The 18,529-nt window shown below is 45.6% G+C and overlaps 1 protein-coding gene across 4 annotated transcripts in view; it reads left to right on the top strand.

Annotated features, from left to right (window-relative positions):
- MBNL3 (muscleblind like splicing regulator 3) overlaps positions 1 to 18,529 on the top strand; it is a 96,384-nt gene that overhangs the window by 24,616 nt on the left and 53,239 nt on the right. For all 4 annotated transcript variants that reach the window (XR_010885508.1, XR_010885509.1, XM_067304009.1 and 1 more), the window contains exon 2: positions 10,081 to 11,061. Coding sequence is in view for 2 of the 4 variants with exons in the window: in XM_067304009.1 (XP_067160110.1) it covers positions 10,888 to 11,061 (174 nt within the window). In the remaining 2 variants the exon portion in view is untranslated. The remainder of the gene's footprint in view (positions 1 to 10,080; positions 11,062 to 18,529) is intronic.

Below are 18,529 nucleotides of genomic sequence, written 5' to 3'. Positions count from 1 at the left end.
CCCTGTTTGCAGAGATTAAGGGACTTGCCCTATGTCACTTGTAGAGCCTGTTGCTGAAGCAGGCTTCGAACCCTTGTCTCCAGGGTCCCAGTCTGGCACTTAGACTAGACCTTCCTTCCTGTTTAAATGGTAACCTGCTGCGACTACCTGTGGGAAGATAACGCCTTTGGAGTTCAGGACTAGGCTGCTCTGGATATTCGCTCATGTATGGAAGTAAAAAATAAGCTCTCAGTTGTCAGGATGTTTGCTTTTCCTGATTTTCTGCCTGTTTTAATTTCTTTCAGGATGAAAAAATAAATGTCTCGAAATACAATGTTTTTCTTGCTTGGCTTTTGGTCTCCCTCTGTCACTGTAAATTTGCTTTGCAACCTGAGGATGTTGTTACAGGTCTGAGTAGAGGAATAAGTCAGAGCTTCCCTTTTCTGGAGTCCTGAATTATTTTGCAAATAATTCTTTAGCACTTTTCTATGTGTTATGACCTTCTGCATAGCCCAGAAATGATAGGTGCTTTCTCTTTTGTGCCTGAGTCCTCACTTTGAAACACATTGTGTAATTCGGATGGACTCGAATGTAGTAGCGTAAAGACTTTGGAGGCCTGCCCTGTGAGAAGGGGAAAATTACTGTCTGGCCCAGAGTGATGGCTCTGTGATGACTGCATTGTGTTCTGGTGCTCTGTATTTGTAACAAACTGGTTTGCTGCCAAGTTACTTATGGCTTATCCAAGCACTTGGTACAAAGAATGTTAAAAGACAAACTATTTTTATTTTTGTGAATTCTTCTGACTGAGAGAATTCAAACCACTGTCCAGAACTCTGTCTCTTCTTTCTACCGGCCTGTTTTCACCAGGTAGACCAGCTAATACCTTACTGTATAAACCTACGGTATGTGTGTAGGAGCACATATGCACTTCCAGGAGATACAATATGAGACCTGAAGGGAAAATGTCTCCCTGTTATTCCCCTGGAGCCAATGGCTTGACTGTTGGAGAAAATCTGGCTGTTTGAGCATCAGACTCTGTATAGGCAGGAAGTCCAGAACGGGGTAGTCATAGCCACAAGTTTGTTTTGACCCTGCAACATTTCTCTTCAACTCTTCCTTCTGAGGTTTCTCCTCATTTCTGTGAAACCCATAAAACCCGTTGGTGTCATGAAATGTGCAGGCTTTTCTGGCAAGCCGTCTGCTGCGGCTCAGCATCCTCTCCGAGCGCTGCAGCCTGCCTTTGGCCGTGCTTTGGAGGATGGTGCTGGCAAGAAGAATGCCATGACCCCGCAGTTCCCACTTGTCAGAGGGGAGAAATTGTGTTGTGCAAGGGGAGTTTCCTAGGCACAAGTACGTGCACATGGACAGATACACCTGGGAAGCATGAGACCTACTGAACATGCCCTGTACAGGTATGTAGCGTGTGTGCAGTAAGTCTGACACCTTCCAAAAGCCCCAGGCCTTCTGCACAGCGTGATGAATGGGTGAGCTGGCCTGCTTCGTGAAGGAAAAATATGTCCTGTGCTGAGGGCTGGGATTCCCTAGGCTGCAGCAGCCAGGTTGGAAGCATCCAACTTGTGACAATACCAAATGGCTGGAAAGTCCCTGAATCTCCACAAGTAATTTGGGGTGGGGGAATTCAATTAAGTGTCAGCAGCACTGGTACTGCAAAATTTAGGGGCAAAAGGCATTTCTATTTTGGGAGGGGTGGGGGAAACAGGCAAAAAGATGAGAATAGTCTTTGGCCAGCGTCTGTCTAGGAATAGTGGATACCTTTGCTCCTAAGCATCCGCAGGTCCTTCCCCTCTTCTTCAAATGTTCTCCCTTTCTCCAAGATCAGTTCCAAAGAGAATCTTTCTTCCAGTCTTGTATTTCAGTGTTTCTCCTGTCTAATGGTGTGTGTTGTCTGGCTCAAGTGTTAAGGCCGTGCTTGGAGCTTAGGAAAGACTCATAGGTCATTCTTACCAGCAGGGTCCCACGAAGTGTGATTCACTTAAAGGCATTCCTTCCCATCAGCTGTCCCCATCGGCCTGCCCAAACACACGCGCACGTTTATCTGATTGGCAAGGACCTTGGGGGTTTCTCGAACACTGAGTAGGATAATCAGATAGATTGCAGGATACGTCTGCTTGATCCTATTTCTTATGATTACGTGGTGGGGAACAAACCTTAATGAGCCTTGGCCTTTCCTGTCTCCTCTGTAAATTTATGTGACTCAGTTGAGCTCTCTGTGCAAGACAGACCTTTACGCTTGGAGATGAAGGGGCATCCACCTCTGAAGTTGGCACTGCTTTGAGCAGGGGTTGGAGTAGCTGACCTCTAGATCTCCCTGCGAAATTACTTTTTTCTGTGGTTGCAGCTGGTGTAATTGTAGCCCTAATCCTTTGCAAGCAGTGCTGGCATTGGTGGGGATTTTAGCACGGGTTCAGAGCAGCGAGATAGCTGCTCCTGCACCGCAGAGGAAATGCTTCTGTTGGGTTAGCCACCCAGCTTTAGCACAGCTCCCTGGCCCTTTGCCTGGGAAGCTGCCTCCCACGTGAGGCCAGCAGTGATTTGCCAGGCGGGTGCCAGCAACAGGGAGCATCATCTCTGCATGGCTGGGGGGAGATGGGCACAGTGCTGGAGCCAGGCGCAAAAAACCCTCCTGTTCGGCTGCCTGATCAGCGGCGCATCCCCGCGAATGACCTCATCTCATAGGGCGGGTAAGGGATCTCAGTGGGTCGCTCCTAGTGGAGAGAGCTGCAGTGGGAAAGAGGACTAACTGATGTCGAATGAGCTGATGGCAGGAAATCCAAAGCCCAAAAAAACAAAAATGTGGATTTTTTTCTGTTTGTTTTAGCAACAAATCTATTCAACAGAATAGGTGGAAGTTCCCTTTGAACCACTGCACCCATGCTGCCCTGGAACACCCTGTGGAAAGGTGTTTGTTCTGCCAAGGCACGTGTGGGTCCAGCACAGTAGCTTCTGGGACTTTTTCTAAAGACAAACAAATAAACAAAGGTCCTTAAATTGAAATGTTTTTGTAATACATTTTGGCTTAGAATTCCCCAGCAAATGGTGGCAAACAGCTCTGTTTTTTGCCTGTGGAAGCATTTTGGAGAAGAGCTAATCCCACAGGACTGAAGGAGAGAAGGATTCTCTGAACCCTACTGGAAAGGGGAAGAAGAGGTTGATGATAAAGGAGAAGAGATTGTGAAAATTTCAGGCAGCTGAGGGAGTAGGAGCACACTGTCTACAGTGAAGAATGATAGATTTCAGAAACAAAAATATTTTTTTCAAATGTTTCATTAAATTCACCATTTACTTTTCCTGTGCTAGTTTGCTGTAGGTTGTAAATGCGGAGAATTGCGTGTGTGCAATGAAGGATAAAGTAAAGTTCCTCAAGTTTATCTGTACTTTTTCTTCTCTGCACTGAAAGGCTCCCTTCCCACACAGTACTTTGTTTTGTTTTTGTCCTGGTCCTACAGCTGCCGTTTCTCCAGGTAAGGAAGGTGTCTAGGTTAGGCTAGGTCATGCCATCCTGCAGTAAGCAGTGGGAGCACTCAGAGGTGTGATGGATGACCCGTTTTCCCCAGAATGGCAGGCTGTAGCCTTGGCAACGCTGACTGTCCCTGCAGAGCACCACATCTATCTTCCAGGGTGCCGCAAATCCAGGAGCTTTAGGGAGGTGTGTGTTGGCGAATTTTCGAAGATGTGTGACACAATATGTGCAACTTCAGCCTTCCCCTTTGAGGAGGGGGAGGATTTTTCTCATGCTGCTCTTTCCATGGAGGTTATGACCAGTAACCCACGCTCTGTCAAGTCGCTCTCTAAGCCAGAGGCATGAGTGAGTGTGGGGGAAGAAGGGCAAGTCAGTGTTGGTGGCTCCTGGAGCACAGAAACATGTGGTGTTTGCACGCCTAGACACCTGGCTTGAGCACACAGCCACTTCTGTAGTTGGTTTATATCCTGCCAATGAGGCTTTTCCATCGCAGCGTCATTGGGGTTTGGTTTTTTGGGTGTGTGTTTTCTGGCTTTTGCTGTCCTTTCTTGAGCAGACAGCACTCTGGGCTGCAGTTGACTCTTCAGCATGCAGTGTGATCCTTGGTGATTCACGGCCCCCAACATCTGCGATTAGACCTTGAACAGAAACTTTTCATGCATGGCCATGGAAGAGGAAATCTGTTCTTTTTCTGCGTAACTGGTCGAAGAACAAAAGAGGTTTTATTTCTTCCTGGCTATGAAGGTCTACCTTAAATTAAGTAAACTGTTCCCTGAGGGAGAAAGTGTCCAGGTACAGAATGTTCACAAAGGAAATATTCAAGGTGTCTACACAAGTCCCTAAAGTGTTTGCTTTTAAAGTATAAAGGCTAGGGCAAAAATAGAATATTATTTTCTAATTTAAAAGCAAAAATATCTCTTGCAAGTGGCAGAAAATAAATTGACCTTCTTCACGTTTGATGCTGCAGCCCATTAAGTACACAGGCAGAAAACAGGAGCTATTAAAAAGTCAGCCATTTCCACAGGTACCTTCTGTTCCAAGTGCACAGACCGTGTGATCGCAGGGGGTGGGACTGGGCCCGTTTTGGAGGCAGGCCCGCTGTGTGCAAACTGTTGGCATTGCAACATCAGAGGAATTCAAGTGCTGCTGGTTTTTAGGTGATACAGTGTAAGAGCCTTGGTAATCTGGACTTCAGCAGTGGAGGATCCATGCCTTGACCTTGTTTTTTGTGCGTGTGGTTTCTTTTGCTGTTGTACAACCTTGCTGGTACCACTTTTGAACCAGTCCCAAGCAAAGCAGGGAGCTGCTCTGTGATTCAGTCGTGGCAATGCCTAAATTGCCGTGGGCTTTTTGTGAGGCTCAAATGAGCTTCTCTGAAAAGTCAGCTTACTGAACTAATGTCGTCATGTCCCAGGCTTGGTAGGTCCAGGATGAAGATGCTTTTTTCTTACTGACTCTGAAATCTCTCCACAGATGTGGATTATCTCTTCTCATGCATTATTGCCAGTAAATGTACTGGTGCAGCATTTCCCAGTAAAATCTTGTCCTTGACTATACCTTTTTGATTACTTTGAGAAGCAAGAGTGCCGTTTCATATGTCCTTCTTTATCACTGTTGTGAAGGTGGAGGAGAAAGAAAGGACTGGGGAAGATGCTTAGGCTTGGATTGCCATGGAAAGTGGAAGTCCTGTTGTATGGTGGTGGTATTCCCGTAAAGGCTTTTGTTTCTCTTTCAGAACATAATAGTTGAATGTGTTATTTTATTGATCATGTTTCTCTTTGACATGCAGCATTTCCAGAAACATAGCATTTATTTGAAAGTTTTTTTGGCTTTTTTTTTGGATAGTGGTAACACCTCTATTCTGTCTGTGAATGAGGAGTTTTACCATTCGGGCTTATTGAGGAGGGTGACAGTGGGCACACCAAGTCTCTCTGTATCCTGTGGTACTGAGTTTCAAAAGAAAGGATACAGAATTGTCTAGAAGGTGCAAGGACTCAAGATTGACAGTCATTTGTACAGTGAGCTAGATTTAGTGCTTTGAGGAACAGCCATAAAAATCTTTCTTGGGCTCTGACAATATGTAGGTACTCACTGAGAACATTAAGGGTTCAAGGGTCATTGTGGAATTGGTGAAAGATTTGAGGTCTGAGTGTTTTCAGTTTAAGAGCACAGTTCATTGCTCTTCCTCAGCTGCAGTGAAACAGGGTGTCCATCCATTCAGGCTGGTTTGGTCTGGGCTTTCATTGACGATAACTCACAAAACTGGTTAAAGTGTGTTGCTGTCTGACAATATAAAGCTCAGTTCAGAGCCAAGAGACCAGGTCCTCAGTTTTTGTCTTCTGCTAAGTGCTAGAGCTCATGTTGAGGGGAATGCAGAAAGTATTAGATATGCTTAAAAAAAAAAAAAGGTATGGCTGGAGTTTGGTTTTAAGAAGCTTTCATGCCCTCTCGCTGTCTGCCCCATCTCCCTTGTTCAGGTAAAGGGAAATCATTGCTGTTCTCATGCATTGAGACGGCCAGCTAGGATAAAAGTGTTTTTGCCTCTCATCTGAGCAGATGTGACCTGGAAATTGTTGAGGAACAATAAATATGGAACCCCACCTTGCCATTTTTACTGAGTCAATTTTTTTTCAGAGTGGAGTTGCACTTTAAATAGCATCACTTACACATGGGAGCTGCTTGAATCAACCCTGTCGCATAAATTACAATCTCTGAACTCTGCTGTTGGGAAGCATGCTCGGGAGTTGACACCCATGGGGTGTCAGTGGAAGGGTTTTGGTTTCATGGAAAGCAGGAGGAATCCAACCATCAAGTGAAGATGTTCGTCCTTTGCTGCGTCCTCGCGTTACCCCAAGCGGCTAGGGTGTCTTAATCCTGCCGGAGGCGAGGTTGGATGTGACCTTCACAGATCAGACTGCCCTTGTTCCCATTCACTTCAGAAGCTGCAAGACTCGGTCTGTTGACATCCAGAGCAAGGCTGCAGCCTCCCGCATTTTGAGCAATTAGGCCTGGCTCAGCGAGTGGCTGTATAGCAGGGGCTTTAAGGTTATTGTTTCCTTAAAGGGATAAAGGCCACAGGCTTTTCTGTGTTGCTGCTTTCTCCAGCTTTGATGCTGCTGCAGTTGAAACTAAATTGGTCCATCTGGTAGCAGAGGAGATGAGCTGTGCCAGACGAATCTGGCTTGCTGAGCAGCAGCGCTGGGAAAGGTTCAAAAGGCAGCACCTAGCCTTTGTTGTATTTCCTGCAAGCTAAGGAAAGCAGTGTTTTGCAGAGCTACTTTGTATCCTCGTTATATGTTGCTTTTGGCATGGATGTTTTTAATCCTCCCATTTGAAGTAAGCAGGAGTACAAAATGAATAAAATGCCAGTTCCCAAAAAAGGCAAAAAAGGGTAGTGCACGGAATGGGAAAAATGTATCACGGCCGTATCGGTTGTAATTGTTTGCTGCCAGGAATTGAAACATGGAGAACTGAAACTTTATAGTGTCAGTGGTGGGTTTCTGTCAAATGCTTTTCATCCTTTGGCTGTGTGCAGGAGAGTCTCACTGCAGCAGTGTAAAGCGCTGCGTGATGTCAGCCTAGAGAACACACGGCTTAGGCTTTCCTTGTGGCCACATGGAGGGGGAATTTGCATCAATCCAAACATTGACAGAACTCTGTTTGTTGACTTGCAGAAAATCCTAGCTCATACTCCTTTGGGCTGTGATCGCATAAGCCTAAACACAATGACTGCTGCCTGCGCTTGCTGGTCTCCCAGCCTGGATAAACCTGTGAACTAGATTCGTTTATTTAGGCCCCGATTCAGCAAAATGCTCAAGTACGTGCTTCAGTCTCCCTGCTTTCCAGCAAGATTGTTGGCGTGCTCAAAGTTAAGCACGTGCTTAAGTGCTCTCCCGAGTGGGTAACAAACAGGTGATGTGAGGCAGCGCGTGTTTCTGTTGCGCTTTGCTGATTGTTGGCAGACTGCAAAATTGAGGCCCCGGTGTTAACAATTTATTCATTTATTTACCTCCCCCAAGTATAGAGGTCCTAGTCCTAGAGTCTGGGATGATGGTCTATCTTTCTGCAGAACAGGGGGTTGTTTTGGTAACACAGAATATTGTTTCCTGCTTTTCCATATTAAACAGACCATTTTTCCACCCTGCAGAGTGCAGAGCAGGATCTCTTTTCTATTTCTGTCAGCTGAACATCAGCAAATGTTTCTTCATACAGTTCTCTTACTGTTTTTTCATGGGAATTGTTTAAAAAAAAAAAAGTCTGCTGTCACATGTATCTGAATGTAATCAATATTTGTATTTTAATGTTGCCTAGGGTTGATGTGACTTATCTTCCATTAACATGATTCCTTTCAATGTGAGGACTCTGACTAGCGTACTGCGTGCAGATACCTGTATGTCTGCGTACATCTGTGTGTGCTCCCGAGTTACCTGGGTGAGAGCAAGATGATCACTTAGTTTGCAACGTTTGTTAGGATTTTTCAAAGTGGAAGGGCTGGGAAGTGGCAGATCTTACTACGTTGTTTATACATCTTGCTGTAATCATGTATTAAGTTCAGACTCTCCATATTCAGGCCCAGCATTAGCAGACCTCATTTCTGCTGGGGTCTGAGGCTCTGGAATAGACACTTAATTCACAAGATGGTAGTATTTCAGTCTGCTCACAGCAGCTCCTGAGAGCATTCTTTCTAATCCCCACCCATATTTGACCTGTTCTAGCTCGTTTTTTAAGAGCTGCACCCAGCCTGTCCCTCGCTCTCTGTGGAAAGGTTTCCACACATCTTTCCATGCTTGCTGAGCTCAGTTGGACTGGGAGTCTGAACATCAATGAATGGGATTCCCATATAAAATTGCCTTGCTTGCAAAATCAGGGTTGATTTAGAGCATCTCTGTCCCTTATGAAACCCCTAAAATATGACTATGGCTAGATAGGCTTTTTTCCTTCCCTTTGAAGTTGAAAGTTTTGCCTAGCGTACCTGATGTTTGCCATCTCTGTTCCCCACCTGATGTGCAAAAATGCAAAGGTCCTTCCAGGCCCGTGGGCTGGACTAACCTTTTGCTGATGCTGCAAGCCTGAGTGTAAGAATCGGGGCGCTTTTTGTTACGAACCCAGCTCTAATTACCTGAGAAAATACTTGCAATGTAGGTTTTAACAAATGTTGTTTTTTAATGCAAAATAATTGAACCCATGAATCAAGCAGCCCCCCTGCCCCACCCCCTACTGCTGCTGACAGCATCTTCCCACACTTCTGCCTTGGTAGCATTGTTTGACTGTTCCAGCTCCAGCAGGTTTCTATTACTGATCAGCGTAATTGCAATAACACGGCAATAATAAAGGAAGAATTTAAGCTTCCTTTTCTTGTAGTTGAAGGCTCTTGTCTTAAGTTTTAATAGCAGTCACGTGAACAAGATCCTGTGCCCATCAAAGGTTTGCATGATTGGGTAGCAATACTTTAGAAAGATGAAAAAGAACTGGATTTTGGGAACTATGAAACAACCCAATCCTATCAGGCTGCATTAGTACATCTAATATTAGAATGGGAAACTCTAGGGGTGACTTAACATTTTAGTGGATGTCAAGGAAAGCTTGAATAGGAGTTTATTGGAAGTTGCTTGCTGGATAATTCAAGTTGCTGGACTTGGAGTAATTTGAGTTGTCTTTATTCTTGCTGAAAAACACAGCTGTGAACAATGAGTTAATGTTTTCTGTGTGCGTGTGTGGCTCACGTTTCCTTGTCAGGTTTGCTTTTGCTTTTGTAGATCCCAAATTTATAGATGCATGACTGTGAAGGAGTCGTTTGTCTGAGCGTAGCGTCCCAGTCGGCTGCTGAGCCAGCTCTGTAGTTAGCAATGGGTTAAATAAAACACCTTAAAAATGCGTAGCAGTGAGAGGGCTGAGCTGTAGCAGTTCCTTCTGCTTTGTATACAAGAAAGCCACCAGCTGCTCTTCCTGCCAGAACATTTCCTCCAGAAAGGGGGGGGAGACAGATTAATGGGAAAAAAATGCGTGCGCTGAAAAAGCCCGTATAGCAAAACATTCCCCCTTTGCGTGCAAGGGCTGCGCAGTTCACGCATCGCACCCGCGCCGTCTGCGCCCACCGCCAGCCTCGCTGCGTGCTGGCGGCGGTGGCGTGCGGCCCCGGCCGGCCCCGGCGAGGGGAATGCGGCTGCCGCGTGCGCGGGGGCAACGCGGGGCCTGCGGACCAGGTACGTAGCGCGGCGGCCAAGACGGGAGCAGCCGGCGCGGCGTGGGGCTGCGAAACCGGGTGATGGCGAGCCCTGCGCCGGCCGCGCCGGAGGCCGGCGCGTCAGACTGAGGCATTTTCTGTGCAGTGGGCACAAAAATGAACGGCTGCCAGAATCGGTCGATATGAAACAATCTCTTTTATTGGGCGGCTGCCCGGCCCTTCTGCTGCAACGGTCGATCTAATTGGCCGCTTCCTCCCACCATGCGCAGCTTCATGTGGGAAATGCCCTTTTTATCTACAATGGCTGACTGCACTGTGCCGCACTGTCAGTGTCTGGGGAGTCCCTCTCCAGCGAGCCCGGCTCGTTCCTAGCGCTCGAGTTGGAAAGGGGGCGATTGTCTTGTTGTAGCTGATTCTATTTCTCTTTTTCCTGCAGGTTGCTGAAAAGTGCCTTTCCTGAAGCCACCGCTGCTTGGATTTCTGTCTAGGGCTGCCTCTCTCTTCCCCCTTCGCCCCCCTTTTCTTTTTAATTTGGCGTTGCTTGCAGTTCGTACCCTGACGGCAACTCATCCATTCTTTCCCCCCCCCTTTTTTTTTTTCTCCCCGTTTACACGCAGTTTGCTCAGCCATTTTTTTTTCTTCCCCCGACTATGTAGCAAATATTAAAAAGAAAGAGGGGGAAAAAAAGAAAGAAAAAAGAAAAATTCTAACATCCTTTTGCTCATTTTGATGCTCGCGAACTGTAATTTTTAGAAGCAAGAAATAGAAGGAAAAAAGTTTTCTCCCCAAGGACCGAGACCATTCCACAAACTGAAGTGCTGCCAGCAGCATATGCTTTTTGCAAGAATAATTGAAACCATTAACTGGAGAGCACAGAATTCTTTTGAAAGTCTGCCAGTTATTTTCAAGTAACTTAGGCAGTGGCACAAAATATAACACTTATATTTTAACTTCTACAATTGCACTTTTAGGAGCTGGCCTCTAATTTGATTTTCAGTTATTCTGATAAGATTTCTATTTTATGATTGGCTTTATGTTTAATTCTTGTTTAAACAAACACAATTTGACTTAAATGAAAACCTAAGTGCTGATGAATAGGAGTTCTACCAAAGCAACAAGTTAGTTATTTCTTCACGTTTAACTTGAATTCACTTTTTTACCCTTTTTTTAAAGAAAAAGATCAGCAGTAAATATTGCCCTGAAGAAGGGTGCGATTGCTTGCATTTTAATTTTTGTTTTTAATATGGCTGTAAACGTTTCCCTGGTCCGTGATACAAAATGGCTGACATTAGAAGTGTGTCGAGAGTTTCAGAGAGGTACTTGTTCTCGGTCTGATGCAGAGTGCAAGTTCGCCCACCCATCCCGGAGTTGCCATGTGGAAAACGGTCGAGTTATTGCCTGCTTTGACTCCCTAAAGGTGAGGACTGTCTAACACATGCGTTACCTAAGCTCACTGCTTTCCTTCTCTTGCGAATCACTCGGTGTGCGGGGACGTGAGATGTGTGGAGCAATTGTTTGCTCGTCTGCTCCTGCAGGGAGGAGGATGCTGGTGTGGGATGTAGCCCCTGAAAATCTAGGTTAGCTGGGAGTCCGTGTTTCCTTTGTTCAGCTGCATTCAAAAACTGGAAGTTTTAGACGGTTTCTTATTTGGGGATCGCAGTGGTAGTAGAAATAAGGGGGTGGGGGGGGCACGATGCTCGGTCACAGTTCGGTTTTGGTTGAGTCTGACATCAAGTGCGATTGCATGAAGCATTGGTCGTCTCGGGGAGAGAGAAAGTAAGAGGATTTTATCCAGAGCGTTTTCTGGTTGTAGCTCAGGTCTGATATGGCTGTCTTGAAATGGATAATTTATATTGTGGGCAGTAAATGAAACTGAAATGACAAAGTAGAGAGCTGAAACCCAGTGCTTTAATTTGTGTCCACGACACATTGGCTGTGCATTCGGTGCAGGGCTCTGAAATGTGCTTTTAATGAGCAGAAATAAAGGCAGCATTTTAAGATAATGAATCAGCTTTATGTGTACTTCCTGGAGACAGAGTTGCAGATGCACTGTAACACCATACTGTATATGAGGAACAGCCAAAATATTTGGAGAGCTCACAGGAAAATGGGTGTTGGGAAAAGGCGTTCTGCAAGGGATATGAAAACAGGATTGCTCTGCTAGTCCTGCCTGAGTTAGAACTAAGCCTTTCTGCTGGTGGTCATCTTTGTGTAGCTGATTTTGCGGGAGGTAGATTTTTTTTTATTGCCTGTCACAGTCAAAGTTCAGGGGGTAACTTTCCATCTTACCAAGTGACCAGATCCCAAGTCAGGAGAGGGCTGGAGGATTTGGAGGAGGGGAAGGGAGCTGAGCATCTTTGGTTTGGTCGCTTCTACAGAGTTGTCTGGAAAGGAACCTACTTTTTCTGAAAAAGGGGCCCCTCAAAGCTGTTTTTAAACAGGATGATTAAAAACCCTGAGGCAACACACATAACTGGTTGCTTCTGAGAACTCTTGATACTGTATTTAAGGTTTCAGTTAGAATAGTTAACCAGTTTGAGTTCGTAGAAGGAATCTGATAAATCTTATAAGCTTAAAAGTTCTCCCTTGAACTTAAATTGAAAAGCCTTAGGTTTATTTTTATGGGCACAGTGACTAAGAGAACTGGTGGAAGTGTGTCTGCACAGGTTCACACCAGGACTGGATCTGGTCTACTGTGCATTTACCCATTTTACTACCGTTTGTGACTTCTTCATATTTTCACTTTTTGTTCCCTTTTACCAGGAAGTTCAAGCTTCCTATTTGCATTCAGTTTTGCTCTTGTTAATCTGAGCATATGCAATGACTCTTTAGTTATACAGTGACTTTCAAATGTTCATTTACATTGCTGGCCTGCTGACAGTGAGAGACAAAAAGTATTTTTATCAGAGGAAAAAAGAAGTCATGTTCTTTGTGTCCTTGAAACTTTTGAATTGTAGCCAGTGACAGCGCAGATATTTTGAATGAAGAGATTAATATGTTTACATTTTATAGCACTTCTTTCAGTTCACGAATGAACGCTGTAACACCATGTGGGATAGTGTGGTGTCTCAGAGAACCTGCTTGGAAAGCTGCAAGCTGCGGGCAGGTGGCCCCTGTGTAGCCCCCCAGCTTGGGTTGGCTCCGTTATTTAAGAGCAGTGAGTTGCACTGTAAGTAGCAGTAACTGGTGTCATCCAGTGCCTAATGCTTCCCTGTCTGTGTTGGTTTGAGTGGAGCATCTGCAACATGCTCAGGCTCTCCGTGCTGGGCCTTTCTCTGCAGACCTCAGGCCGCAGCATGGGATGTCCAGGGCCCAGCATATTGCCTAGCTCAAATCCCACCTGTTGGCAAGAGCACACATTTCCTACTGGTAAAGAGGGAGGAACGTTTTGGGGAACTCCATGTTGGGAAAGCAAAAACTGCCAAAAGAGTTGGGGATGATCTTCTGCAGCTCAGCATGTTTCCCATGTAACTGGCTGTTAAATAATGTTCTCTTTGCAGTTGCCTCTTGACGTGGTAGCAAATGCCCACTATGTGCTAGTTAAGTGGCCTAAATTTGCATGGGAACAGGTTTTCTGGATTTTTCCAAGCTTTGGACAGCCTTATGGAGGGCTGACAGCTCTGCCCTGCAGGAAGTACACTGGAGGAGAGATCAGACACTGCAGAGCATACGGCCAGGAGATGATGGCGGTGGCTGTTTCTGCACCCCATTGCTCAAATAAGAAGTGGGTCTCAAAGTCCTTCCTCAGACCCATGGTGGTTCTGTGCATCAGAGCTTCGAGAATGGGCAGTTGGCAGGAATTTGGCCAAGCACATCCAGACCTAAAGCCCGTGGGTAGACCCAGCCAGCCTTATCCATTCTTGTGACTGGATCCCATGGAGCTCATTTAACGGGAACTGCCTGAGTAGTGCAGGCCCTTGTGCACAGTGGTCCCACAGCTGGGCTGCTGCCCCGTTTCCAGGGCAGTGCCAGCACATGGCTTCAGAACGGTTTCAGAGATCGGCCCTATGGTTTTGGTCATTCTTGCTGGACAGAGCCAGGGCTCTGCCATCTCTCACGTCTGGGCTGCTGCCCCATTTAAAGGTGCGGTTCCCAACACCACCTCTTTCTTCTCCAACCAGAAGGCAGTCGTAATGGCAGGTTAACAAGGGGTGTGTGTGTGTTGTGTGTATGTGTGTGTGCACCATACTGTTCCCAGTGATGATAACCAGCCTGGTGACTAAACTCTCGAACAATAGTCTCTCTGTTCTTGGGCGGGAGCTGGGCTCGCAAGGCCCTGTTTGCCATGGTATAGAGGGGCTTATGGTCATAACGCTGGCCTCTCTTATTGGTGGCAGGAGATATGTTCTGAGCCATGACTGCCTCTCCAGTTTGAGTGCATTGACTAGTCTCTGTTAGTGGCTGTGATGCAGAAAAGACTACCCTTGGCTTTTGCCACGCTGCCACCAGCCCATGGGGTCAGTCGTCCGACCCTCCCCAGTGTCGGCACAGAATTTTGTGTTGAGGCCCTAATACAATGAGGCCCCTCCATTAAAATCGTTGCATTCCCAAACCTCCTTTTAAGAGGTTTGCATCCCCATCCCGTGGACATCTTTGTGCGCTCAGTCGCTATTTCCCTCTGACAGCTGTTGAACACTGACCCTCTCCTCTCCTGCGGAAGGCTTTATAACTGCTTAGTGCTCTTTTCATCTTTTCACGCCCTGCATTAGCAGAACATCTGTGTTTCTTTACTGGAGACAGGATATAGGATGCTTGCAGCTAATAAGTTTTCCCGTTGTCTTGCAGTCGCCCAGGGCTTTGTTCGGAGGTTGCTTATCTGCAGCCATTGTGTAGCATTGTTGCTTGTTTTTTCTCACAGAACGCTTAAGCTCGAACAATATGTTCGAACAGGAACTTCTGATAACCCAGCATACAATGGCTTCGCCTCGCTGATCAGGTCACAAACAGCATCTATATAGTTACTGCGTGTTATTTTCCGATCTCTTTATAGCAGTTCTACTTCCCTTGCAGAAGCAGTCAGGCTGCCTCAGTGCGTGTTGTTCAGATGTGAGCGTGTGCTCCCTGTATGCTTGTAAAGAAAATACAGGACTCCTGATGGGGTACTGTGGAGGCTCCATTGATGCAAGGGTGGGATTCACGGGTGGGGGCTCTGCAGGAGTGTTGCGTGGTTGAGAAATGCTTCGGTTGTAGAATATTGGCTTGCAATTAGGCTGCAAGTGCAGGGTTGAATCTTGCTGCCCTGGAATTGTGGTGCTTCAAAGGGGGAGTTTGCACGTTTGTGGGCAACAGAAGGAACCTTTCTCTAGCAGATTGATACGAAATTTAAAAATAGTGCCTGTGAGAAGCTGTTCACAGATTTGAATCAGATGCCAAGAGCAAACTCTCACTCTCTACTCACACTTTCTTCCTCATTAATTCAAATAATGCTGTTCTTAAAGAATAATTTGTGTGAATGGAAGGGCAAGTCCCCCCTGCTTGGTGGAGGGCAGTGCTGCGGTCCCTGAGCCAGCTGCTGCCGTGCCACCTCCAGGTCCTGGAGTGACCGCGGAGGTTGCTGGGCAGAGGCTTGTGCTCTGCAGTACCACCTGGACAAGTCCCAAAGGGCCTCTGAGATGTTACTCAGCTTTCTTCTTCGATCTGTGGCCTTCTGGAGTGGTGCCCTTCATATGCAGGGACATTAGTACAGACAAAACTGAGGGTACGGTTTTGAAATGACTGTTCATCTTTTTGTAGAGGGAAACCTTGCCTTCCCTGCAAGCTGCTAGTTGATGAGGTGGTGTGAAGTCTGTTATGTTTTGCTGAGGAATGTTAGTTTAAGAAGCTATGGAATAGAAAATGAAATGTGAGCAAAGGAGAGAACTGTACTGTCATCACCGTAAACTGAGATGGCCCTTGTATTTTTTGCATCAGCTTTTCTCTGGGTTTGGCATGCACAGTCCTATACATAGCTGGTGCTTTTTGTAAGGGTCAGGACAGGGTTTGCTGTCTCATGGCAATTCTTCCTCAGGTTTGTCATGGCCCTGCAGTGGGCTGCCTGCAAGTGCTCATCAAGTCCTTAACCTTCCTGTTCAGACTGGCAGTAGCGGATGAGCTTGTCTGAGTCTTAATTCCCTGTCCAGCAAATCATTAGTTTGTTCTTCAACTTCTGAAGATGTAAGGAAGAAAAAACATTCTCTGATCACTAGAAACGCAAACTGATAAGCAGTAAGCTGAGAGAAAGAACATTAGTAGAGAGTGATGTATTATATAAAAATATGCAGGTAGTACAGACCAGGTGTTCAAAAAAGCTTTGATTTATTCAGCTTGCAGTTCACGTAGCTGCACTGTGGACTCATGGTTAAAAACGCTATTTACAAGCCCAGCTTTGATTTGTCTTTTTATTTGCTTTATGAGTGCAGATGTTTCCATATGCAAATCAAAGTTTTGAAGAGAGTTTTTTAAAGACAGAAAATAGCATGGTGAAAGTCTCAGGGGTATGAATTTTGACTTTGGGAGGTCAAATTTAAAAAATGTGATCATAAAGCTGTTATGCGTTTCAAAACATTCTTTTCTATGTAAAAACAGTGAATTGTGCCTAGGTATGCACATAAAATCGATAATGAAAAGCTATTACCAAAGAAAAAAGAAGTATTCTTTTGTTTACATTACCCTTTTTCTAAAAGAGGTATTATCTGATAATTGTGTTTAGAAATCCCACAGCCACCTGAAACCAGCAACTGCAAAGCTCGCCGTGTTTGGACAATAAGTGTACCAGACGATCTTGAACCTGGCACACCTCATTCACTGTTCATTACAGCTTTCCTGCTAATTTACCTGTTTTATAATGACTTTGGAGCTCTTTCTGACTATTACTGATTTGCAATCAAAATCTTTTAAAAAATAAACTATAAATTGGGAATAACTAAAAACTTCCACTGAACTCAGCATATGGCTACATTCTTGATTTTGGCAGGGGGGAGTGAGACAAGACCATAGAGATGTATTTGGAGAGACTCTCTGTGTATCTGGAGAGATGAACATAATGGAGTTGCAAGTAAGCCAGATAATGAATGTTTTTTGAGTCAAGTAACATTTATGAGAAACCTTTGCTTCCCATCAGTAAAGACACTGTTCCTTACCTGTGTAGCAACAGTATTTGATCATTTGAAATGTATTTCTTCTCTTTTAGAGATGTGATTCAGTAAAATGTGTTTAAAAATAAGTTTTATTTATAAGAACTGTTGCTATTGTATTGCTCCTAAAATAGAGCAATACTTTAAGGAGAATAAGAGTCTTCAAGTGAAAAAATCTTGTTTAGGCCTGACCCCTTTTTGTGTACAGATTATGATAAGCTCTATTTCTTTTAGCAGCATAATTTAATCAATGAATGTATAGTGCGTATACTTTCTGCTGTCTGTGCCCAGAAGTTCCTAGGCACGGCTGTGGGAGTGAGACGACTGACAGAGACGCTCACCTAGGCAGTGTCTGTATCTGACTGTCTCTGACCTCCTTCTGCGTCTCCCCCAGAGCGAGGAGGGCAGATACTGTTTATTGGTGTCAGGCTAGTTGCTTCACGATGGTGTGCGACAGGCATGGTGGAGTGCAACCTACCTAGGCATGTTCAGCTTCGTGGAGAAAATATATGCTGTTGCTTTAATCTGCTTAGCTGATCTTTCTGTGGGATAGAGGTCTGGGCAGAGCATATTCGATTTATTTAGCATTATCCACGGGTTTCTCTGATGTGCCAGCAGTCTCGCTTCAGTTGCTATGACTTTTTTGACAGCTGAAACTTGACAGATGAGCGCTGGCGAGTCTTGATATCATAGCTGGAAAGGCTGCTGCTCTTAGCTGTCCCCTTGCTTCTGTGCCATAGGGTACTGCCTCTGCAGCAGGGTTAGCAGGAGAACAGTGTGCCTGTGCCTCAGATACAGTGTGCAAAGTCCAGCATCTGAGCTGAAACCCCTGTGGTCCTGGCTTTGTGCTAAGGTGCTGGATTATTATCTACAGTAACTGGGAACAGGCCTGTGTGTCCTGGTGACTCTGCAGCAGGGACAGTAATAGAGAGCCAGAGGCAGGAAGGTCTTACTCGTTGCAACTATTTGCAAAGATGCAAGGCAGAGTCCTTGGTAGGAATTCCTTGTTTTTGCTTTAAAGCGAGCAGGTGGTTTTGAAGCATGCTATGGAGGGAGAAAGGGGGTTGACCTGTCCTCATCTCCAGTGGCTTGTTCTGCAGCTGAGCAATCTCAGCAGGGAATACTTTATCTTGGGCTTTGTGTGTTTTCAAGGACACATGGTTTGTGAAACGTGGTGTTGTCCAAGGCTAACATGACAAGAAACACAAGATTTCCATAGGTTTCTTGTGCATGGTCTGGTGGTTTTGGTGCTACCCTAGAGGAATGCTCCTATCTTAGCTCGTTGCTAGAAGAGTGGGGGAAATAACAAGAATATTGTGTAGCACTGCTGGGAACTGAGAAGTGAGAGTCATCCCAAAGCAGAGGGCTTCTTGGGAGTTCCTGGAGACATGGGCATTTAACACTGTTAAATCTGAGTTTGCTTGAGTGATCTTGGTTGGGGTGGGTCTGAACATTGGTCTGCTGTGACCACCGGCTCTTGCAGAATCAGTTTGCAAGAGTCTGCCAGAGGATTGGTTTGTGTCTTTGGACCCTGCACCACTGCAAGGAGAGGTGTTGATGCTGATGGCTCCCAAGTGGCAGGACACGCTCTGTGGAAAGTCAAGGGCCAACCCTTCATCTGTCCAGCAGCTCTCCCATTAGGCTTTGAAGAGCTTGGGTTCTGATAGTCTAAACAACTTGGTATTATTCTATTTTCATTATATTTCTTCACTCAGACCCTTTCTCTTCCATTTTCCTTTCCAGTTTACATGGCATCTGGGTGTACTGGTGGGG

This window comes from Apteryx mantelli, chromosome 13, assembly GCF_036417845.1.
Source record: "Apteryx mantelli isolate bAptMan1 chromosome 13, bAptMan1.hap1, whole genome shotgun sequence".
NCBI lineage: Eukaryota > Metazoa > Chordata > Aves > Apterygiformes > Apterygidae > Apteryx > Apteryx mantelli.
The sequence above is the reverse complement of the archived record's forward strand: the minus strand, read 5'-3'. Positions and strand labels throughout refer to the sequence as shown.